This window comes from Alosa alosa, chromosome 13 (assembly GCF_017589495.1).
Source record: "Alosa alosa isolate M-15738 ecotype Scorff River chromosome 13, AALO_Geno_1.1, whole genome shotgun sequence".
NCBI lineage: Eukaryota > Metazoa > Chordata > Actinopteri > Clupeiformes > Clupeidae > Alosa > Alosa alosa.
Genome location: NC_063201.1, coordinates 32430302 through 32456972, shown reverse-complemented (window position 1 = coordinate 32456972; position 26671 = coordinate 32430302). Strand labels below are relative to the sequence as shown.

The window sequence follows — 26671 nt, the reverse complement described above, 5'->3', positions numbered from 1 at the left end:
TGCTAGGCTAGCGCAAGTCAACAGTATGTGTCAGCCTGTCAGTCTTATCCACTCCAAAGTACATCCGCGGCAAATAAATTATAATGCCAGACAATCCATGTCAATGTCTGTGTTGATAGAATAGTGTTAGAAATAAAACTACCCTTGCATCACATTGCAATAGTTATACTTTGTTCCCTGAAGTTCGGGCGCAGTACTACTAACCGGAGAAAGTATAATTCCGCTGCTGCTAAGAAACTAGTCCCTCAAAATGTAATGCGATCATTGAAATGCAAAGATAGAATAATGTTAGAAATCAACAGAGACATTTACATTGATAGCCTGGCGTTATAATTTATTTGCCTTGGGTGTACTGTGGAGTGGGTAAAACTGTTTTCAGTGGCAGGCTAACACATACTGATGACTTGCGCTAGCCTAGCACCTGCGAACTCTGCAACTAGAAGGACTAGATGAAATGTGTTGAACACGGTCTCCACTGATAAATATCACACTTGCTAACATGGAAATGAGGTCCTATGTCCAAAATATTGAACCAAACCTTTAACGGTTTGCAAGTTGCCACACAGAGAAAAAGTTGATAGAGTACGGCTGCCAGAGACCCAAACATAGGCATAGACATACATGAGGGGTCAGTCCCAGTTATACAAACAGTCTGGAGAAAAGAGAGGTATAGCAATTAACAACTGAAATAAAAACTAAAATATAAATACATTTTTGTGGAATTTAGGGTGACGGACATCTGAGATGAGGTCCCGCAATCAGAACTGGCCTGCACTGCTGGGATCACACTGCAACAGCCGCACAATGGATGGGTCACTCTTTGCTCCCTTAATAAATTCCTCCAGTGACAGTTTTCCTGAGAAAGCACATACAATATCATGTTCAGTATCTACTTACACTATGTTATCATAACAGGGAATGTCACAGCCTAGTGGAGTGTCAAGAATGGTAAGTTCTGTGCTTGTAGAGAAAACAGTCCATAACCTCTCAAATTATATGAAAATAAAAAGGATTAAAGGAGACAAGATGTTCATGGTCCTGAGATCTTGCTCAGGCTGCATACAACTTAACAGAAACTCTCACAATCAGCCTGCTCATTGTGAAGTGCAAGACTAAAGGGAGAAGCCTCTGTCATCATGCTAACACCACAGATATCCTAATGTTAGACCAGCGTGATTGGATAGTGAACGAGTGGCTAGCCAAACCTAAGTATCACCATTGGCTATTCAACAAGGAAGCATCAAATGTGACTCAAAAGTATTTGTAAATGTAGGAAAGATATGTATGTGTTGCATATATATATATATATATATATATTTTTTTTTTTTTTATATATTTTTTTGGGCTTTTTATGCCTTTAATTTGATAGGACAGTGGAGAATGACAGGAAGTGAGTGGGAGAGAGATTCGGGGTGGGATCCGCAAAGGACGACGGGGCGGGAATCGAACCCGGGTCGCCAGCGTACGGTGCAGGTGCCCCAGCCAGTTGCGCCACAGCTGGGGCCAATGTGTTGCATATATTTGTAAATAGATTAATAATTGAAAGACATATGAAGTGTGGAATGATTTATGCCCATAGAATATATTTGTAAGTGACGGACATATGGGTAAATTGTTTGTACAGTTGCTAATCAGTTTTACTGTTACAAAGTGTGACACACACACATACAATACATGAGACACTTTTGATCCCCAGGGTGGCGCAAAAGTCTGTGTACCTGCAGAAAAGATTTGTAATTGTAGGACAGCTTTGTATAGCATTGATTTTAAACTGCAGAATATATTTGTAATAGTAAAATATGTGTAACTGTAGGATCTGTAGCTGTAAAATCTCATTTCTACAGTTTCAAGTAGTGATACAGACACAAAACATATGAGTTTGATTTGATTCCATAGGGGTGCGGTTTAACAAAATGGCTATACTAGCTGCTGAATCTACTTTTTTATTTACATTTTATTAAAGCCCTGTTTCACTTGAAGTCCTATAGTAGCCTCCTTTGGTAACATGCAACAAACATTTCTTCAAAATAAATATCACATTTGAGTACTACTGCAGTTTTGCGTTTTTTAAATTGTAAACATTTTCACCATTATTTCCAGTCATAGCGAGAATAGACAGTCTTCATTCCATTTGATTATCCTTAGCCAACAAATACCTACAATGTCTTAAGACAAGGTCAGTTTCTTTAAAAAGTTGGAAGATAAGGCTTTTACTGTACCATCGCGGTTTGTGTCCATCTGTCTGAAGATTTTTTCTGTTCTCTTCTCTGGTGTTGACTCATCTTCAGGCATCTTCATTACTGAGGATACCATCTTGTAAATGGCCTGTCACACAATAATTTTAAAAAAGTTGAAAAAATGCTTCTAATTTCAACTATAGATGAGCATACAGCTGTAAAGTCAAGGATTGTAAGTGACACCATCATCACTTTCGGTATATCAAATGATAAGTTCCTGTCAATCAACATGTTCCTTCAGGATGTTCAGCATGGAAGGGACATTTGCTTGGCTTAAAGTTGTTAAACCTTAATTACAGAAATCCCTCATAGAAACAGTTGCAAGGTCATAGGCAAGGACATATTTTCACATGCAAATCTGAGGTGTGTTCAAATTCAGCAAATATTGGCAAACGTTTGTGGTGAACAAGTTTTTTCGAAACAGTTACATTTGAACGTTTTGGTGTTAACATTCCATTGTAACAGCAATTGCATTGTCACCTTCGTCAAGCCCACGTCCAGCTCCACTGTATGTTCGCGTAGAACTACCTTCTCAGACTGTTTGCTGGTGTTTGCAAACATTCGGCAAAACCTCAAGGCAAACAGAAACCTGTTCGCCTATGTTTGTGAATTTAATGTTGAGAAGTACGGTCACAAATATGTGATTAGAATGTTTGCGATCCGAGAGTTCCGCACTATGATGTGACAATTACCCTCAGGTATTTTTCCCATAGACTGTATAAAGAACACTGAAACTATAGATCGTTTGCGTAGAATTCTAGAAGGAACCAGGAAAATAGTTCACTCCTCAACAGGTTAAACACACCTTAGGTCTCTGGCAAACAGTTGCAGCAAATTTGCGGCAAGGTCATATTTTCACATGCGTTGGTGGACTTGTGGTAAACTCATGGAAAACAATTGGTTCTTTTGGTTTTTATCATTCTTTTCTTTGCTACAGGTTTGCCAGACTCCGAGCTGTTTGCAGCAAGTTCATTTTTTTTTTTATGTTTCTGGCAAACATTCAAGTTAGGCTTTCAATTGAGAAATTAAAATTTGCACTGTTTGGGTTCACCCAGGCTACTGGAATGCAGGAACATGGGCTAAATCAAGTAAAACAGTTTAGTAATAATTATAATTAGACATATCAGAACTAGGCCTAAATAACTGCGCTACAGTATGCTGACTGGTTTTTGTTTTCTACTACTGGCAAATTTGTCACCAGAGGTTCTCTAGACGTTTGTCATTACTGACTAACTGTGGCAATTTCCTCATTGTTGCCAGAACTTTGCTGGAAGTTTGCCTCTCGTGGCAAACATTGGCAAACTTGTGGCAACATATTCTAGTGAACTCATTTATTTGCCTGAAATCACCCACAAGCTTGCAGCAATTCTGCCACAAACATTTTTTTTTTTAAGGGAATGTTTTAATCATGACCATAAAAAGGCAGCCAATCAGTGATTTTAGGATGTCTAATCTCATCTAGTAAAGTAATAGCATATAGGATGTAGCTACTATCTCAAACATGCATTTTGGACAGGGTTGGGTAGTAACGGATTACATGTAATCTGGATTACGTTATCAGATTACAAAAATCAAGTAACTATAATCAGCCCAGATTACAATAAAAAAATTGTGTAATCAGATTACAGTTACATTGTTGGGGATTACCTGATTACATTTTATCATGCAAGCAATGCAACTTTTTAATGATATTAATGATATCTTTTAATTCGACAAGCTTCTGGCTTGCTGGTTCAATCCCCGACCAGTAGAAAAAATGTGGGCAGGGGAAGTGGTTGAGCACTGCTCTCCCATGCCCACATCCACGGCTGAAGTGCCCTTGAATAAGGCACCTAACCCCTCATTGATCCCCGAGCGCCGTTGTAGCAGACAGCTCACTGCTCCGGGTTGGTGTGTGCTTCACCTCACTGTGTATTCACTGTGCTTCACTAATTCGCGGATTGGGAGACTAAAATCAAAAGAGTATCTATACTTACTTACTAACTTATTTACTATTGGGGCAGGTCTCTCGGCACACTGCCTGATCTTTTCCTCCTAATCTTAATGTAGCCTCTTGTTTTAGTGTTACCGTTTACTTTGAGAAAGTCACCAGGTCCCCCTGGTTGAAAAACATCCCAAAGGAATCATTTTCTCACCCCCACAATTGAAATGGACATGGTGTTATTCAATCTCAGGCCATGTCCCTGGGTCAAAAAAATCCAGCGAAAGCTAAATTCATTGTCCAGGTGTGCCCTTATAAAGGTTAAGCTGTATTGTGCATGTTTGGAGAATAGTGATCCATGATCACATCCATGATGACTAAGTGATCAATTTTGGGATGGGGAAAATTTCAACCACCAAAATGGAGAATAGCTATAGAAATGTATTAGTTTTGGGTGTTTTTCAGACAATGGGACCTGGTGACCTCAAAGTAAATGGTAACACTAAAACAAGGGGCTACATTAAGATTTTTGGAGGAAAAGATCAGTTAATTCCCCACAGGAATGCTTTACTCAAAGCAAAGAGATTTCTTAGATGTAATGAAATAATAAACAGAAAAATAGAATGAGAATTCTTTCATCAATTCAGTGGTGGTGTCTTTTACTTAAGGGACATATTTATTGAAGTAATCTAAAAGTAATCCTAAAGTAATCAGATTACATTACATGTTTTTGGTAATCCTGATTACGTTACTGATTACAAAAATTGCCATGTAATTTGTAGTCAGTAATGGATTACATTTCAGAGTAATCTGACCCAACCCTGATTTTGGATTATTTTAGCAAGCACTTTCTAATAAGAGGAAAACAGGATAACAGGAAATGTGTTCCACCAAGCTAAATATTGCATTGCAAAAATTATATCTTACCAAGTGTTATAATCTTATATTAAGATAAAAAAATCTAGATAGTATTGTTTTTAATATAAAGACATAGTACTTTGAGCATTCTTGTAAGATGTATTTACTTAAAATAAGTCAAAATATTTTTAAATTAAGACATAAAAACAAGTAAATTTATCTGCCAGTGGAGTAAGTCAATTTACCTTTAGATTGAAGATTTAAGACAATTTATCTTAAATTAAGATAAAATTACTTACTCCACTGGCAGATAAATTTACTTTATGTCTTAATTTAAGAAGATTTTGACTTATTTTAAGTCAAATAATCTTACAAGAGAGCTCAAAGTAAGTATATTTTTACTAAAAACAACGCTAACTAGATTTTTTTTTTATCTTAATATAAGATTATAACATTTGGTAAAATATCATTTTTTTGCAGTGTGAGCTGTCAAGTTGTTGTTGATAAGGAGAACACCAAAGGCTGATGAACATAGGACTGAAAAACTCTGTCTGCAGACCAAAATGTTGTTTATCATAACATATGGGGCTCTATTTTAGTGATCTGAAACACCAAGTCAGAGACACAAGATTTAAAGTGTGTCCAGTCCACATTCACTAATTTGACAGTGTGATTTTGTGATCAGAGGCCAGGCACAAAAGGGTTGTTCTTAAACAGTCATGGGTGTGTTTTGGGTGTAACATCCTTTAAACCAATGAGAGTGACATCTGTCATTCTCTCAACAAGTATCATTTCCACCACAAGCAGCGCAACATCAAACAGTGCATCAGTATTTGGACAGTCAGTGCATTTGAAGTGCATGGGTGTGTTTTGGGCATAACATCCTTTATTTTATCCTTTATGGAATATAATATTAAGTTTAACCGTAAAAATACTCTACTCATGACACATGTAAAGTAGTAAAGTACCTTGGTCATATTCTTACCGATGATCTGAGTGATAGAGATATATTCCGTCAGCGCTGCAAACTATATGCTCAGGCCAATATGCTCATTTGCAAATTCAGTATGTGCTCTTTTAATGTTAAAAGCCTTCTGCACACCCATGTATACTGCTCACCTGTGGTGTAGATATTAGAAAAACAGTCCGCAGATGCTCATAGTTGCTTATAATGATACTAGGAGGCTTCTGCTTCAGGTACCAAGATGGTGTAGTGCCAGTCACCTGTTTGTTTCTGGTGTGCCTACTCTGGTGTGGTCTACTCTGGTCTTTCTCTGGTGTGCCTACATGTGAAGCAGTCATCAGAGGCCTCATGTTTAAAGCTGCAGTTGGCAAGATTTTTTGATCATATTCACTGAAACCAACACTATGCTCCGACAGAACCACATAAATCAGCCGGTTTTAGAAAAAAACGCACTTCTACCTCCACCTAGAGCCTGTTATTTGTTTTGCAAAAATCCACAGCTCCCGGTTCTTCTGGTCCAATCAGAGCAGGGCTGTGTGAGATCTGACTGTCAATCACAGCCTGGTGCGCACAGACAAGCACGAACTCGATGAGAGGATGCTCAGTGGTAGTAGAGGGAGGGGCATGAGAGTTGTAAACATTCAAAATTTTGGCTAAGTCCCCTCAATCTGTCAGACTTGCCAACTGCAATTTTATTAGTCGGCTGGACTTGTCAGAGAACTGCATTAAAGAAGCAATGTTCAATTAAAGTGGGGCGCATGGTAAAAAATGAATCACTGAATTGGGTGTAAGATAAGAATAAGCCTTGTGTCACCCCTAGCGCCAGGTGTACGATAGGGCCTTAAAGACTGCAAGTGAAACAGACAGTGTGAGGGAGTTCAGTCCTATGGTCGTCGACTTATAGTCTTCCCAACACACTTGTCGATCCAAGAGTTGTGCAAAAGATTTTGTTCTTGTGTGGTTTAAAAACTCAAGCAGCATAGAATTCCCAAGAACATTATGCACATGGACACACTAACATGTAAACATTTAGTTTGAAATCAAGCACTTAATACCTGTACAATTTCCAGCATCTCAGACTTGCTGATATACCCATTGCCATCCAGATCGTACATACTGAAAGCCCATTTAAGCTTTTGCTCAAGCTTTCCCCGTGATGTCACACTCAGAGCAATGATAAACTCCCGGAAGTCTATTGTGCCATCGCCATTAGCATCAAACGTGCGAAAAACATGTTCTGCAAACTTGGAGGCATCTCCATAAGGAAAAAAGTTTCCATATATCTTCTTGAACTCTTCCATTGAGAGATTTCCACTGGGGCAGTCCCTCAGAAAACCCTTGTACCATTCCTGGATCTCATGTTCAGTGAAGTCAGTACTTTCCAACAGGTCCTGCATCACTTCGGGCCGCAGCTTGCTGTTCTGTTTTCCCATGATGATCTCTGGTGGAACTACAGGGAAAAAAAGTGCAATCAGAATTCTACTTAATACAATTGAAGGGTTCAGATGCAAAAGCCTCTAAATGCCACCTATGTCAAAAATGAGATAAAGATGGTGAGGGGATGCGCTCCACACATAGTATACGCTAATCAAATAATTTAACTTCTAAACCCGCTAAATACCACTCTCTTCCTGGTCTGAAATGTATTTGTATAGAGCTACCACAGGTTACTCTATACAACCATAGGTGGCAGTGTGGTGACTCTATAGAAAACATATTGATGTCAATGGGGCATTTTGCCCATGTTCAGGGTGGAAAATAAAAAAGAAAGATTTGCATAAGACAAGACAAATTGGTGTTTTCAAAAAGAAGGGATAATGGAGAATATAGAAAAACATATTTAAAAAATCTTTGTATATTCCCACAAGGTGTTTGGGTGCTCTGAAAATGATAACCAAAATATTTTTTCAGACTTGTGAGGTCTGCTGTTCAGACCCTGAAGGGATTTGTTTTCTGTTCATTGCTTTTTGTGAGAGTGTTTCTACTTATCTCAGTAAGGAAAATAAATCAAGAGCCTATGTTGAGTACAAATATGTCTTCTGAAGGCTTAAACAGAGCCCAGCCAAAAACTCCAATAAAATTTGTATCAACTTTGAGGGACAGCTATGACCATGCAGGATTATCCAGACCAAATGTGACGATTTTGCTACATACGATTCCTATTTATGTACCAGCATGCAAAATTTGAGCCTCCTACATGGTTTAGTTCTTGCGCTGTGGGCTTGTGAACTTTGACAAAAAAAAGAGGCCGACAAAATCGACACCCCCCTCCCCCTGTAAAACTGTCTGTATCTTGGAAAGTATTGATCTTACATAAGAGTAATTTTACAGTGTGTCTCCTGGGTAACATAGGTACACCTGGTAATTTTTTCCGAATTTTCAGAAAGAGACCTAAGTGCGTGGGCCCTGGTTGAACTGACGTGGAATGACCCATTAATTGATTTTTGTTGCAAGGCCATACAACCCAACCCAAAACAAATATGCTCTTCATTCATCTGTTCTAAGTACCCCAAGTCTTAATTAATTAAATAATACAGAGCCCTCCTTCACAAATATGCTTTAATTCCTAGACTAGTAGAGAGGTCTCAGGCAGGTAAATGACACCCAGCTAATCTAAGTTTCTAAGTTTCAGAACAGGCTCCATTGTTCTTGCATATACCATCATGTCATGCGGCTTTTGAAACAATTTTTGCAAACTGTACCACATTGTAACTTGCTCAAAATGTTTTTATGTTTATGTCTCAAAAGCAAATATTTATGCCAATCAACATAGTGCTTTTATGATGAACTAGTGGTTTTGAGAATTTTAATTCTGATTTAAGAAATTCACTAAAGCGACTGAGAAACACTGTAATCTACAATATGTTTAAGTATGTTAGAGTGATTGAGACTTGAAGACAAATGAACCAAAACCAGTTTTCCCATCTCCCCACAGAATGCGGTCAATTCTCAGCCTCTGACCCCACCTACTGGCAAATGTGAAGACTTGTTGCAACACAACAACCTTATCCGTTCACTCTTAACCTAAGGGAACATGATTAGTAGTGTGCCTTTGGATGCCAGTAACAAATAGATTCTTAGTTGTGGTATTTGGTATTGTAATTACCTCCACTCATGCAGTTATGTTTTTCGGTTTTGGTTGTGTTTGAGTGGGTCTGAAGTCAGAGATAGATTTAATTGGGTTTTAATTTGCACTGCAATGAACCGTTGGAAATGTATTACATGCAAAAATATGAGTACTTAAAAGAGAGCTCCCGCCATTTTCCACATAGATCTCCTTTTCTCAGTTCATTCAGTGCATGTGGGTGGTTGGACAAACTGTCTGCGGCCCCCCATGCACTGAATTCAAGCCACAGTACACTGTGACAGACAGTAATGCATGGTGGTGCACAAGTCATGTTATGGGGATGTTTCTCATACTGTGGTGTTGGACCCATTTATCGCACACCAGAGATCATGGATCAGTTTCAATACATCAAAATATTTGAAGAGGTCATGTTGTCTTATGCTGAAGAGGAAATGCCTTTGAAATTGGTGTTTCAACAAGACAATGACCCAAAAGCGAGCAAAGTATTGGTTCCAGACTAACAAGATTGACGTTATGGAGTGGCCAGCCCAATCCCCAGACCTCAATCCTATAGAAAACTTGTGGGGTGACATCAAAACATTTTTTTCTGAGGCAAAACCCAAAAATGCCAAGGAATTGTGGAATGTAGTTCAATCGTCCTGGGCTGTAATACATGTTCACAGGTGCCAGTAGTTGGTTGACTCCATGCAACACAGATGTGAAGCAATTCTCAGAAATAATGGTAATGCAACTAGATATTAGTGCAGTCAAAGTAAAGCAAAATCTTGTGACATTTCAGTTTATACAGTATATGAGTTTGAAAAGAAAAATGCAAACGCTGCTATTTTTTTTGAACAGCTTAACATTCCTTTTTTCTTCACCTTCTGTAAAGGTATAACACAAACTTGATCAATTTTGGTCATGTTTTGATTTGAAATTGAATGTGCAGTGTTCATAATACATTGATATTATGGAATTAACAGCTACTTTATTGTAAGGATTTTGGGCTTTATTCAATTTTTTTTCACACTGCTATTATTCTGCACACAACTGTATTTGTGCAAGGACGTGGGTGTTGTGAAAGACAATAAAATGTATTATTATTAATATTTTACCAGACAATTTCAATAGGGCTGTTAATGGTGTGTGAATACTGTACAGGATGTTCAATTTGGTATGAGTCTTCCATGGTTTGCCATGTAACTGTTGTCCATCAGCTGTGGCATTTTGGTCAACAGCCTGGTTAGCTGGTCCAGTCAACCTCAATGGACATTTGTTTCAAACTGTATGCCAACTGATTTCAGGTACGTTTGTAGATATATTTTATTAATTAATTTATGGATATGTTTTATACATGACAGCATCACCCATTATTGGGAAACAATAAAGGTTGGTTTGTTATCTGTAGGTGTGTGACAATTTAAAAATGTATCAAATTAATAAATGTGATGATATACAGACAAGGCCAATCCCTATGAAATCCACAGAATCATTAACTCTTCCTTGCCTACAACCACACTCAATATAGATATGCTCACTCCCACACAACACTCAAGCTGTAATAACAGATAGGAGAGACAACACACAAAGGCAGCTGTGGCAGGACTAATCACCTCCTACACACATTCTGTCAGAAGAGCTGGCTTTGCCATCATTAATCAGCTTGTATATTTTAACAAAAGAACTTGTAGCCTTGGGGAATACTTTTGATACCCTTGGGGAATACTGTCATTCTTGTCCACCAGAGTGCAACAATGGTCAAAATGGGCCTATGTCTGGTGTTTGTTTCTATGTTAATATCCATATTTTAGATAATATTTAGTTGGCTACATACCTATGACTACTTTAAAGAGTTCAGATGCAAAACCCTCTAAACGCAACCTCCGTCAAAAATGAGATAACAATGGTGAGTGAATGCTGTCCACACATTAATCAAATAATTTTGCTTCAAAACCCACTAAATACCTCTTCCTAGTCTGAAATATTGATTTGTAGTCAAAAACCTATAGGAGCCTGATAAAAAATGTTCATTTAAAAGAAAAGTGGTCAGACAGATTTAGAGGGTTTTGCATCTGAACTCTTCACTTGCTTATTGATATTGTATTCCTACAATCAACAATCCAATACTCAAAACACGCATTAACTAGGGGTTAATATAAATAATATTGTTCTATCAAACTGCATAATGGATGCTTAAAGGCAACCCCTCTGTTGGATTCATGCCCATGTCCATGCTTTTCTGAAACAATTGTGAATCAAACAGAGTGACAGTGTTAGTAAGGAATATGGTCACCTCTGAGGCATTTCGGAATTTTCCCCATAATTCCTCATTCATACTGTAAAGATCATCGGGCCAATGGTTTTGTTTGTTTTTCCCCCCACATAACCTACGGGAGCACTAATTAGTCTACTTGTTTCATAATTAGGGAGAAATCCTGCCTTGCCATGCATCACAGCAGTAGGAAAGAGTCTTTTTAATGCGTTTCAAACAGATAAAAAAAAAAAAACTATCTTTGTAGATTATCATTTGATAACTATCCACGATATTATCTAGCCAACAAAGGGCGTCGACATGACACCTCAGTATTCAGAAATACGGTTTTCTATTTCTGGCCGAAGCTGCGTTGTATTGATTTTAATGTGGCAGTAGACAGTGCCTGACGTATCCTAAGCCATGTAAAAGCAAACTCTATATTTTTCTGTCAGTTATATTATATAGATTATCCATATTGAGTGCAGAATTGTCAACAATTCAAAAGTAATATAAGCTGCCGCATATTCTAGTTAGCCTGCTGAGACTGCACTAAGTTATAATGGAAACAGAATAGACGGAAGATGAAAACCTGACGGATTTTGCTTTCATGAATAAGGTGGATAAGGAAGAATTCAGTTTCAGTATGTTGTTTTTTTATTCACAAAAGACAAATGATTATATACCTACATAATTATGCATTGGTTATGCTGTTAAACAATGGTGTGCAGTATCTCCTTATCTTCCTCTGCATCTTTATTTTGTTCTTCAATTGTCATGCATTGCTGATAATTCCATCTGAATTAAATCACTCATTAAAGTCTACAAGCATGTTTCTATTGTACAACAGAAAGTACCACCTATTAACCGACACCTCTAACAAGTAATAAGATTGATTATGATTAAAAGAGTAATTGTGGATTGGTCTGTTGCCATCTGTCATGTATAGGCCTATCCCAGAATCTTTTGGTCACCCACTATACGGAAATGATAAATGCACATTACTGTGCCATATAAGAAATAAACCTTCTGATTAAGTGTACAATAGAGTATTAAATAATAAGCTACACATATTGATTGCGTGTTGAAATGGGTTGCATTATCAGAACATGTATTGGACAAAAGTTAGAAGAGGAACACTCGTTGAAAAATACACTTTGGATAAAGCCCCTCTTTTTCACCACTTTACTGGTAAAGAGTACATCACTTCGCATTTTGAAGAGTCCTATGTGAATGTTCCATTCATTCAAAGCGAAAGAGCAGCGATTTCATAATGTCACATTTAACAGTTATTGAGAGAAAGAAATGGAGTAAAGAGTACAGTGAATATTCAATTTAGTATGAGAGAGAAGGGTTGCGTTGCTTGGCAACAAAAGATGCCAAGACATGAAACTACTTTTGTGGGAGGAGGATGAATTAACAAAAATCTAGATAAACTATAGATAACGAAATTTAATGTATTTAAACTCGACTAGTTGGTAGCAGAAATGCCACACTAAAGAACAGTTTTCTGCTGGTTAACTAAGCAATCTCCAAGGCCCTGGGGACTGCATTTCCCTCTTCCTGTGTTATTTCAGAGCAGCAGTGGGTGTGTGCCTGTATGTAGGGGGTGGGGTGGGGGGGTTAAAGATAGCCAGGGAGGTTGCATGCAAGTGTGCAAGAGATAGGGAAGAGAAGAAGAGCAAGCCAACTCCCCCATGGGAACAGTAATCTACAGCATCTCCATGTCTGCTTGTTTATTTAAACCCACTGCACATTGGTACAACAACCTACGTAATAAGCTTGTGAACCACTCTTACTGAGATATCCATCGATTCAATGAGCATTTTAACAGTCAATAACATGTTTGTTTTGTTCTCATTCCTTCTATTTTTGTAGATTTCTTATTGACCACATCAGCCAAACAAGACAATAAGCCTTACCTCTTTGCTTATTTGTTGATGGAGGCGTTCAACAATCCATAACCTGATTGTTAATGAATTGGATGACAGCTGTAGATGCTTCTCTAATCAATAATTAAATAAAACAAAGACAAGGAGATGTAGCAACAGGCTGCAAGACTCCTTTATCAAAGTCCACAAGATTCTTCTAGACTCTCAGCAGCTGAGGACCAGAACTCTGCCTCCACCCCCTCGCACACACTAACGTCAGAGCCCTACGGTCACATGAAAAGAAGCAGCAAGTCTGTGTTGCCCTGGAAACAGGAGCCCTGTTCCGTAGTGATTTCAATGGGTTATCTGTCACACTGAAAAAAGCACTTATGACTACACTTTGATATTTAAAGAGAAAGATGATAGAACAAAAGACTGAAGAACACAGGAATTTATTTGACAGATCATGGCCACATTGATAAATAAAAGACCAAAGACTTAGTTAACAGAGAGCAAAAAATAAAGTTTATGATTCAGTGAAAAAGACTTAAAATGTGACAGAATATGTAGCCTTGTAAATAAAAAAATGGGGCACAGACCAAAAACAATATATGAACTAAATACTCACACTCAAGTCACATGCAAATAAGATTAGGACAATACTGTCTGTCAAAGACCTTTGAAGTCTACTCACAAAAGAAATGCAATCTTTAATGTAGCCTAATAATAAAATAGCATAATAATAAAATAAATTGCTGTGTAGCCAAGATTGCCTCGAGAAAACATTGAAACTTTCTGTTGGATAATGACTGAACTTCAGCCTTTGTGATACTGAAACCGTAGCATCAAAAAAGATATTGATACCTTAGTTTTCTGAAGCTAAATAGATACTGCTACACCACACAGTGCTATAGACCAACAAGTTATGGTATGGTCTGATGATGGATGAGCTCAAATCATACTCATCTCTTGAAAGTAAATCTCATAACAGATCTCACTGCAAATTCAAAAAGAAAACAAGAGAGGGAGTGTAACCGTTCATTAAGGTTTTGTTTAATTCTCTATTCTAAAAACTAAATGAAATTATTGGATTAATTATTCACAACAGGGACTGATTCATGTTCAAGTGAATTGACATCTGAGTGTGTTTACATTCTTAGTGTATAAAGGAATACTAGTAAGACATAACTCTAATTAGGAAAACTGATAAGTAACCTACATTTTCACTAATCTTAAGTATTTTAAGTTAACTTTAAGTATTTAATTAAAAACAATTACAAAACATAGCTTTTTAAAAATACTCTTTCTGGGAAATCTAGGCAGTACCCCCCACTTTCTTCATTGAAATGGAAATGCAGAGCATTTGGTGGTAGTCAATACTCCATACATTCCACTATACAGAATAAAGAGACCTTAGTGGTCATTATTTAGTGAGCAAAACCCTGACTCTTTCTCCTCCTCCCACACTGTGGGAATAACAATGGCTTTGGTTGAATTCCATCTGACGGCCCAGCTGCACTTAGGGGCCCCAAATGTGGCCCCTGAATATGGAAGGGTGATTGAAGAAAGCCCAGGGTAACCTCTGTAGCCTAAGCTATTTTGTGCCATAGAAATTTGAGCGGGTACTCAGATGTTTGCTTTTAAGGACAAATGAGAGAGATACTAAAGAGAAGCAGGTGCAGTGGAGATCATGAGGATATATTTTGAAAAAAGCTCTGTGACCCCAGGTGAAATGAAAACTCTGTTGTCCGTAGTAACAATATCAGATTAAATGTCCCATATTATACTTCTTTTTTTCTAACAAGTCAAAATAGACCTGGGTTGATGATGGGTTGCACAAAACATGTACCTGAAAAATTCCTCTCAGATTAACACATTATCAGCAGCTCCATTCTTGCCAATTTCAGTCCCTTTTAGAATAGGCTGTTTCTGGGGCCTGTTGCCTTAAATGCAAATGAGCTGTTGTTGGCCACGCCCCACTCCGGAACTGATTCCACGTTTACCTCAACAGGCAGCATTGTCGTAAGCCAGGGAATACTAGTCGGTCGGTGACACGGCGATGGAGGACTCTCCACCAGAGAGCATTCAACTGCCAGTGATAAAATGCAATTTGTTATGTAGGAATAATAAATAATGTGTGTCAAACGTCTGTTTTAATGTCTGTAGTAAAGTAGACTAGTCAAGTTATTGGAGTTTAGCCGAAACGTCTGCTAAATACAATAACCATAGCAGAATCAATTCAGACACCTGCATGTATGATGTAACATGGCCTAACAATGTTAAATGGCACTACGTAAAACTTTATTTGGGTCGGTATATAGACCCAGTAGAGTGTAAAAAGCATTTGTGAAATTGGCTGCCTACTACCAGGTGGCCTGAGTCGCTTCCAGCGTAGGCTAGGCTACGTTATATGGCCTTCGTCCTCGTACCTACGGCCAAATTACAGCCCCGCGGGGATACCGTTTACCAACCCCACTCCCACTTGTCATATTGCTTAAATATGCCAACAAGAACGAGACGTGTCCTGGACTTCTATTTGTATACTTGAAAAATGGATGATATCAGGTGCATAAAAGACGTTTGGATACACAAAATACTGTTGATACTCTTTCGCATGGTGCTGGTTGGAAACGATGGGCTACGACCAAAATGGAGGACCTTCGACAGGAAGCGTCTAACCTAGTGGGTAGTCAGCGCCCTATATGGCTCTGGGTGTAGTAATATTCAAATTTCCCCCATTGTGACGTCTCAATAGGGGAGATTTCTGACTAGTTCACAGGAGCGCAGTTATTGACATCAACCTCTCTCAACTAACCCACAAAAACTCAACACATGGTTTTGTTTCGCACCTGGAGTGTTTGTAGAAGCTTCAGAGACCCAAATGTAAGTACAAAAGCACAGAAAAAGTGAGTTTTGCATACCGTAAAACTTCAAATAGCCCGGGCTTTTATTTTCCCAAATAGCCAAACTGCACCGGCTAGTATTTGAGACAGGCGTCTATATGAGACAGGCCTTTAATTCCCTTCACACAAAACTTTAACTCTGCTAAAATGGGAAGTATTATCAAATTAATTATTTCAAACACACAGAATGCCTACCCATATGACTACAACAACAACACGTTACATTTATATAGCGCTTTTCTCAACACTCAAAGCGTTTCACATGGAAGGGGGGACCTCACTAACCACCACCAATGTGTAGCACCCACCAGGGTGATGCACGGCAGCCATTATGCGCCAGAACGCTCACCACACACCAGCTTGAGGTAGAGAGTGAGGGAGTGAATGAGCCAATTACAGTGGGGGATGATAGGGGGCCAGATTGAATGAGCCAGGTTGGAAATTTAGCCAGGACACCGGGGAATCCCCTACTCTTTGCGATAAGTGACATGGGATCTTTAATGACCACGGTGAGTCAGGACCTCGGTTTAACGTCTTATCCGAAGGACGGCATCTCCTACAGTACAGTGTCCCCGTCACTGCACTGGGGGATTGGGATCGATCTTTTTGGCCAGAGGGAAGAGCGCCACCTACTGACCACCCACCAACAGCACTTCCAGCAGCAACCTAGTTTTCCAAGGAGGTCTCCCATCCATCCGATGATGTTGTTCATTGAGTGAGATAAGATCCGAGAGTCAAAACGGATAAAACACGTTCTTATTAAACGGAATTTACTAAGAGATCATACAACACTGAAAGCTAATATTTTGTCACAGACAAACATTTCATCTCACAGTTAATGAATTGATGCATAATGTTATCCGCAAGTAGTTGACACAGCTAACCACCAAAAACCCAGCTGTTTTAACATTAGCCTACCAGCTAAGGCTCTAGGCTACATACATGCTGCTAACTGCTGATAACTTTGCCTTTTAAAGAGTTTTGTCTCTCCGCATTGGCTTTGTTGTGATATGAACAAACTAGTTAATTTGCATGCATGTGTATTGCGCTGCGGTGTTGATGCTAACCTTTAGTTAACACCGGCGAGAACGGTCATTCGGCGCATTTATTTCTTCTTACAACAATCTACAGTAGTTTGTTCGATTCACGTGCAAGTAGCCTACAGAGGAGAGGAGCGGTCTGTCTGTGTGTGTGTGTGTTGTGGCGGTAACGTAGAGCACAGGACAAGGAGAAGCCGTGTCAGTGCCACTACATGTAGACCTATTTGTTAACTAACGAAAGAAGGTCATATCTACATGAAATAGAAACGAATCAGAATCATTAAATGTTTACAAGGCTGGAAGTTCAACAAATATAGGTCTACTAATGTGATTAAAATAGTTAAATAAAAAATATTTCATTCATCAATCTTACTCAATGACCTAATGCCATCATAACATGGGCCTGGGCTCCAGGAAAGAACAGTTTATGTTTAACTTATCTAATTTTGTGTTGGTCATACTATAGAATAATATATTGCTTGTCTTTGTTGAATAAGACAGAAGATAAAGAGCTTAAAAATAATCGCATATCGCATCACAATCGCAATATTGGTGAGAAAAATCGCAATTAGATTTTTTTCCAAAATCGTTCACCCCTAGTGTGTGGTCCAGGGGAGGACGAGGAGGGAGATGAAGAAGAAGGAGCGGCCGGCGACTTCACCGAGGGCGGCGACTTCACTGGCTGTGTGTGGATCTCTGATTACTGGAGCACCCAAAGTTCACTGGGCTTGACACCAAATTTCGCTTGTGTAATGACCGCTTTCAGCTCTTGTCCTCCTGCATCCACTTCAATGACAACTCACTGAGGTTGGAGAGAGGTCAGCCGGGTTATGATCCACTTTTTAAAATCCGCCCACTCATGGATCTAGTCCTGAAGAGTTTTCAGAGCGAGTACTACCCCCACGAACACCTCTCCATTGACGAATCCATGGTTTCATTTCGTGGAAGGGTGTTTTTTCGTCAGTACATGCCAAATAAAAGACACCGGTTTGGTCTGAAGAATTTTGTCCTGTCAGACTTGACAAGTAATTACACGTACCTGTGGCACGTATACACTGGAGGGGCCTTCAACTACGATCGCTGTCTGGGTATTGGCCATAGTTCAGTTGTTGGCTTGCTAAGGGAGGCCAAGCTTTTGGGGAAGGGACACACTCTATATACTGACAGCTACTACACCTCACCCGCTCTTTTCCAAGAGCTCCACCGGCAAAACACCGGCGCGTGTGGAACTGTTTGTGTGAACAGGAAAGGTATGCCCCCTCAACTCCATGGTTAGAAACTGCGGCTTTCAGATCCCCCACTTTTAACTGCGTCTTTTCGTGATGCTGGTACAGTAACCGTCCTCTCCACAGTGCACGATAATCTCGTTATCACCAAACGAGTGCGTAGCAAAGGGCAAACATTTGTAATTTGGCTACAAATTTTGTGTCCTAATGTTAACGTTCGGCTGAATATCTTTTCATCCAAGCTATTGGAAGCCTAACTAATGAAGAATTAGTGACCTTTGTATTACATTGCTCACCATTTTTCATGATCTGCTAGGCTTTGTTGAACTCTTTTTGCATGTAGAAAACATACGAGCCCACATTCTGAGCAGCGCAATTGACCTATCGCAAGCCCCGGCCATCGAACGTGGATGAGCCAATGGCAGTCCAGTAGCTCCGCACATGTAGATAAAGTCCGACAGACACCTTATGGCTCCATAGAAATGCATTGGAAGCCGTGATTTTTTTCCGGTTTTATGGGATTGTATAGTGATATAAATGGAAAAGGGACGACCAAACGACATGTGTGGGATTAACGCAACACTGATACACAGAATAATGGCTTTCAATCTTGATTATGCTTTTTTGTTATTATGTTAAATTAGATTAAATTCTCCTCCCAGCTCTCCCCTATTTTAAGCAGAGTTAAACTTACTCCTTAGCAAACCACAATGAAACAGTGCTCCACCACTCTATGGATTAAGCCAAACAGTTAACTCAATGTAAGTAAGATAAAGAAGATAGTTTATTGTTCTCAGCACTGCCAGCATTATGTATAAAATGATTGTCACTTAGAGGAGACTCGTAAACAACTAAGGTTAGCATAGTTAGCTAACCGCTGCTAACGTGCTAGCATCGCCTCGTCATAAAAGCATGGGGCTGTGCACAGTAGTGTAACATTTATTCACCAAAAATTAATAAAGTTGAAGTCGCTCTGCAATGTGACTATGTTTCCGTTTATTTGCAGTACCATGTTCCTTACATGACATGACCTGGTGCCCTAGCAATATGCATGCAAGTCTATCTAGCACAGCTAGCTATTAATATCAGTGAGTCCCACTTGCCCCCCGTCGGACAAGTTTGCAGGAAAGTGTGCGAGAACGCGTGTTCAACATGGGGACGCAGCACCCCCATTTAGCCGAGTGCAACAGTGTATGCTGGATTTCTGGGCGTCAAGTAATATTGATATATTCAAAAAACAGAGGCCAGAAAGGCCTTCAGTATGCGGAAGGACACATTCACAATGTCCGCTGTTATCAACAAGGTGGAACACCACAAATCGAGGACAAACCAATCCGGTGTTACGGATCTTAATGGGATATGCATGTTAACTGGGGATAAACAATTAGCACGTTATCACAAGCAGGTAGTTTACCTTATTTGCTGCAGATGTGACTGATTCAATAAACAGGTCTGTGCAAACATATGGTGTTGACGTGCCATAACAAAATCTAACCATATTTCGAGGATTAATTGAAGACGGGACCAAGTGCTGCAGATCCAAGTTCCCACGCAACTTGGGAGAGTGGCTAGCCTAGGCAGCTCATGTTGGGGAGGTGGAGAGATAGCTTCGCTTCGGTAGGCCGATAGCCTACTTATTATTTTGAATGGCTGCTTTAAAAGGAAGAGTTCAAATAAACATGATACAAGTGTATTGAAAAGAAACCACTAGATCTATTTGAGATTAAACCTACCACGCACGACATATCTGCATGGCAGGCAGACGCCATCAAGAGTAATTGCAGACGTGATTTGTCTTGCATAAGACTTCATCAGTGCCCGCTTAGGCTAAATGTGGGCAATGTAGTAGGCCTTTGGCGATTTCGAGACTGCATAGCCTATACAGCAAAGCATAGTTTTGAATCGGCACATGATTTGATCTTTAGAAGACATTGGCTATCTCTCGTTCATCCATCAATAATGCATCGCAGTAGAATATTGCGTTTGTTGAAAAATGATCGTTAGCTTATTTCTTTGAACAGTCTTCTATCCCAAGTTAAACATGGCAAGGTAGCCTGTGCCTAAAAGCTGAAAGTATTCTTGTTGTGTGTAAGGCGATACTAGTGATCCAGTGAAGCTTTTAATCCGATTGTATCGAAAAAAGGTTCAGTACTCGAAGCTTCAGAACTCTATGAGGACCTCTGCTGGTGAAAGTTAAGGATAGCATTGTGTCACGAAGTGTTTCAGACATTAGCCATGAATGTCTTTGAGTCGAAGATGAATAAATGTTGAGCATGAATTAATGGAAATAATTAATGTCATAAATAGGCCTAGCTAGGCCTATGTTGTACCCTGTATAAATACAAATGTAATTGCCTTCTCTACAAAAACAATAAAGATAGTATTTTGGCTGTGAACATTTCTTGTATTTGTAAACAAATACATCAATTTAGGAGGAAGATGAATAAAGAATGGGCATGCACATACATTTCTGTGATTATATTGAGTACGTAGCCTAGACCAATTGTAATCTGGGTTGTGTTAAAATTGCGATTCAGTACTGCACACGCCTGGACTCGAACCAGAAACAGACGCACCTTAGAGCGAGAGTCGGCGTGCTAACAATGGAGCTAAAGCCCACGCTATAAGCTTTTAGTGTCAGCAGCACTATTGACTCTGTTGGCTCTCCTTTTTCAACAACCCACAACGGCGCGCCCCGTGTCGTGCAACTTTAATGCTTTGAATTAAATTTGAAGAAGTCGATCGCGTGGGTGTGTGGGAAAGCGAAGCGGACGTCACTGATCACATGATTATCACAAAAGCGAATCAAGCTCGATACAAAGCTCCACTCCAAATTGGTTCATGTCTTTGATACACGCTTCGAAGCAGGGGGTTCACAGGTAACATCACTAGGCGATACGTGATTGAGTATGAGTATGAGTGTGCGAGTTCAGTTCCTGCAAGGTAGGTATAATTTTTTTTAGTGGGCTTATATTGTCGTTTTAACAGTGGAAACCAGGTTTAGTTATGTTTTTTTGTGTGTAGTTTTGAACACAAATAAAGGGAACATTTTATAATTACACTCAGATTTCTTTACTGAAAAGTAGCAGCCTATCAAAGTTATGCAAACTTAGGCCTGTGTGTGGTAGCGTTTCACAAAGGTCAGGATATCGGATGTCACTTCTACAAGTACCCCAGGCATATATTTGAACCTTTTTGAGCTCTTTAGTTATTTAGTTACTTAGTCTACTTGCAAAAGAAGCATTATAGCATTCGCATAACCGGCGTATTGTCATACAGAATGGACACTAGAAAATTCAAAATTGACCGAGGTCCTCCGAAGTCCTCATTGTGACATAGTAAAAAGGGGCGGGGCTTGGGATCGGTCGCCAACTTCACCTTACGGCTCCATAGAAATGTATTGGGAGCCTTGATATTTGTCCGGTTTTATGGGATTTTAGAGTGATATTGAGTTGAGTGAGTTGAAAAGGACATATGTGGGATTAACACAACACCGATACACAGAAAAATGCCTTTCAATCTTGATTACGTTTACTGTAATTATGTTAAATTAGATTAAATTCTCTCGTCCCAGATCTCCACTATTTTAAAGCAAAGAGTTACTCCTTAGCAAACCATAACGAAACAGTGGGATTGGTTTTGGCAAGCCATTGGGCTGATACATAGACTGACAGCGCAAACTCGACCAGGAAAAACTCGACCTGGGGGGGGGGGGGGGGGGGGGGGGGGGTTGGCGCTCGCGATGATCATGCAATGACCCAAGGGTGAAATTCACTCAGAACCATTGCTTTAATTTAAAGGAGTTGGGAGATGCGAGGTTAATCCACTGAATTCAAACATATCTAAAAACATATACTTTTGTTTGAAAAGTCATCAATTAAATGTTGTTTTTTTTTGGTCTGTGGTAAAGGACGCGGACTGATGCCCAGAGCCAGATGAAGAAAACCACCATCGGGATCTTTGTAATCAAACATGAGGGTGCCAATGCCTCCACTAGAAGATGTAGACATTATAGTTGAATCACTAACAATGTAACAAAACTAAACATGCTGTGTTTAGCAGAGATATTTTTCTGTTCATTGCATTTCTATTTGACTAAAAAATGTCCCTGATGGATTGATGAGAATGGAGACAAAGGTTGCTGCTAAATAAATGCAGATTTGTTTTGAAGACTGTGTGTCTGTTTGCTATTTCAACACATTTGTTCAATTTTAGACATTTTATTTAGTTATGCAGAACAAATTCAACTTGTTTACTTTGGATTTACTTAAGAACTTTGTGTTTAGGATGAGTTTACTTAACAAAGTTTTGTCAAGTGTGGTTCCACGTAACTGTATCACTTAAACGTAACTTAATGTGGATGTGTGCTAGATATCTTTTTAACTTAAATTAATTGAACATAACACTGTGACTTTGATTGAACAGGACAGTATTAAGTTGAGTCAATGTAAGAATGCTGAATTAATTGAACATAACAGCATTAAGTTGGTTGAACACAGCCATATTAAGTTGGTTCAATGTAAGAATACTAAATAAAAATAAAGGAATTCAATTACTTACCATCTACTTTATTCACTCTTGTTCAGTTAATGTTATTTATTTGAGTCAATTGTAAAGAATATAGTATCTTTAGAGTTATTTTATACAGTTTTGTGGAACCACTTGACAAAACATTTTTAATTAAATCCAAAAAGATATTTTTTTGAGTGCACTTTATTTTTGATGGCACTGAACTGAAAATGTTAATGGATTTTTTTCTGTAAATTTAACTCATTAAAACTTGTATCAAACCAGTTTTTGTCTATGCTGTCACACGTGGATTAGTTATGTTCCCAGTTTTTATATTGGATGTCATCACTTTATAATACATCATAGGCCTATATCAGAATATTCTATTACTGTTAAGCCCACTATGAATATTAAAATACACACAACCATGTTTCCTGTATCATACAGCTTTTCTACTGGGAGGTTTACAACTTATTCTGAGTCAATTTACCCAAGTTTGTCACTAAACCACATAGGCCTACTTGGAATACCCCTCAGATGCCTGAATGGCACTGATCTCACTTAAATGTTTATGGAACCTTTCTGTGGACTGTGAATAATGCTGTTGATGGAACTTTTCTGTCAACTGTGAACTATATTTAACTCATTAAACTTGTATCAAACTAGTTTTGTCTATGCTGTCAAACATGGATTATGTTCCCAGTTTTGATATCGGACGTCAGGTCACTTTATATCATATATCAGTATATTCTATTACTGTTAAACCCACTATGAATATTAAAATACGCTAAATCAAATACGCTATATCATAGCTACATGTATGACCTTTGCAGCAAAAAAAAACGTGTGAGAATCTGTTCGGTATTCAGTGAGATATGATTAATTAAGTGCGCTGACAGCTCATCTCACCGGCCAAACAGATTAAACTGAGTGGAGTGGATGTCCAAGATGGCGGCTCCAAATCTCGTCAGCGCTAGTAAGGAGTAGCTAGATATGAGTTTTTATACATGTGTCTCCATGTCATACTGCAGTTTTTCAACGGATTGTAAATGATTGTTAATGAATTTAGGTCCGTGGCTCTCTAAAAGAGCCTCTTGTGCTGTAACTTTTGCAGAGTTTGAGTCTTAACAGCTACAGTATACTGTACCATTGAATTTCTAGACAACTCCGTTCTGAGTTTGACGGGCATAGTAACAATAACTAGGGGGGCGTGGCTTTTGCGAACGGTCAATTAACAGGCTGCTGTTCACTTGTCATTTTGGACGTGAGCTAAAGTTGGACATAGCAACAGTAACCAGGTAGGGGTTAGACAGTGTGATGGGCTGGCGCGTTGACTGACAGTTCGAGAGGATATTTGCAATAACTTCAGATCAGAATTTAATACATACTATATATTTCAGAAAAAAAATAATTTATGAAATTAAATCATCATACCAATTATGGGTTATGATAATTATTTCAACCTGATAATGAATGATGATGGAAATGAGCAACTAGATAGCCCATAATCCAAAGCAGTAGCCTAAGGTCTGAGACGCCCGGAGAAGGTACAGTGTGAACAGGAGTCCAACTCGGAGTCTCTGCATGGTTCGATTTGAACTCCGCGGTGCGGTTCGCCTAATCTTTGCATTGTGAACACAAAGCGCCCTGGGTTCACTTTTACTTTTTGCATTGTAGCCTATTGCATCCTCTTTGACTTGCCATTGCCAAAAGAGAAGGCATGTAGTTTATTATAAAAACTATTACCATTAGGCCTATAACAAAACATTATACAGACAGCCAAAACATTATACTGTAGGCTACAGCCAAACAAGTGTGTAATGTTAGGCTATTGAATATATTTTCATCCATTGTCACTGAAAATGTAGAAATCACTTCAAATCAGATCAACTTCAGATCAGAAATAATTCTGAAAATATTTTATAATTTTAGAAAAATATATATGAAACAAACCACCACCGGGCACCTAACCCCTCACTGCTCCCCGAGCGCCGCTGTTGTTGCAGGCAGCTCACTACGCCGGGATTAGTGTGTGCTTCATCTCACTGTGTGTTCACTGTGTGCTGAGTGTGTTTCACTAATTCACGGATTGGGATAAATGCAGAGACCAAATTTCCCTCACGGATCAAAAGAGTATATATACTTATATACTTATTTCTTATATAAGTATATATATATATATATATATATATATATATATATATATATATATATATAATTATTTCAACCTGATAATGAATGATTATGAAAATACATAACTAACCCAGAGCAACTACATACATGTAGCCTATAATCCAAAGTAGCCTAATAAGGTCTGGGACCCCTAGAGAAGGTATAGTGAACAGTGAACAGGAAGAAAACTGAGACCCCATCAGAGCTGACTTCTTGTTTCAAACCAGTACTTCTCAACCAGCCACTGGTGTGCCGTGAGTGACGCAAAGTGAGGTGTGCCATGGAATTCGAGGAACCCAGTAGCCTACGTTTTCATACAGGCTCATGAAATTGACAAGGGCTATTTTTGAACGCATCAATGACAGCTTCTTAATTAAAAAGCTCAGTTAACACCATGTAGCCTATGCTGTGGTCTCAGCTCATGAACACTGTATAGAAAAATATGGGCATAAACATTCCCGTTTTAGATAAAGTGTGTACATAATGTATCAGTAACCATAAGTCGTGTGCCTGGGCATTCTGGTTTAGACCTTGGTTGTGCCTTAGCCCCAAAAAGTTTGAGAACCTGTTTTAGGCTAGCTACCAGCTGGGCATATAGGGTCAATGATGAGTTTGGCATTAGCATAGGCCTATATTCTGTAAACAAAGTGACAAAAACAGTTGCCTTGGGAAATGCAAGGTAGGCTAGAGTTCTGCAAAGATAGGCTAATTGAAAGCCTATAGGCTAGACGTAGCCTAAAATTAAGAATAAAACTGGGAAGTTATGAGTTTTCAAAGTCTGGCGTTTTGAGCTTAAGCGTTTCTTGGTTTTAAGCGCAAGAAGTGGTGAGCGGTTTCAAGGAAATTATGAAATATGGATGTTTTAAAACGACTTTTTTCCAGCACTAGCTTATGTCTTTGTAATAATAGGGTGAAATTTTGATTAAGAGTGAGCAGTTCAATGTTCTCACAACTGTGGACGGGTTATCCACAGGCAATCACAACCAACATTATAGGCTAGCCATCACTTATTTGTGGTGTTGCATGGGAGCATGTTTAGAATATGTCTGGGAACAACATCGTGAACAGGCCGCGATTTGCCAATAACCAAAGTAATCGTCAAGTAGGCTAATGACATGCTAGATCTTTTATAACAACTGTAGTTCGAGGGATAAAATAAGGGTCAAATAAGCTCTTCGTGCATACCCTACAAATAACGCTATATTCTGGTTTTAAAGGGAACTAGATGTAAACGTAGGCTACAAGAACGAAACAAAGGCCGAAAGTTTATTGACATCGACTGCAATTTAAATATCGTTCGAAGACGACTTGCTGCTGTAAACTGTATGGGAAAGACATGTCCAGTTACAAAAGCTTCAGCAAAGCCTAACGCTCAAGTTCAATTATTAAACTTGAGTAAAAACCGATACCAACGTTAATAGCTGATACAAGTGCACAATCAACCTAAATGGATGCCAGAATTCATCACAATATGGGCAGCCTCCTGCATAGCTTAGTTTTAAACTTCAGAAACTTACCACGTAGTGTCGTCGCAGTTAAATCACTGAAAACGTTGCGGGCTTAAATGTATTCACATAAAACTTTACACTAACTTGTTAGGCTACAAAGGAAACTCAACCGTATGCCATAGGCAAGTAGCGAGGACACAGTTG

General features: G+C 38.9%; 1 protein-coding gene across 1 annotated transcript; it reads right to left on the bottom strand.

The window, feature by feature from the left end:
• Positions 1–26671, bottom strand: ncalda (neurocalcin delta a). The gene is made up of 4 exons (XM_048260452.1): positions 26537–26671; positions 7036–7430; positions 2220–2325; positions 1–856 (listed from the first exon to the last, which is right to left on the bottom strand). Exons 2-4 carry the CDS (start codon positions 7411–7413, stop codon positions 759–761), a joined length of 582 nt encoding a protein of 193 aa, XP_048116409.1. The 5' UTR covers positions 7414–7430; positions 26537–26671; the 3' UTR covers positions 1–758.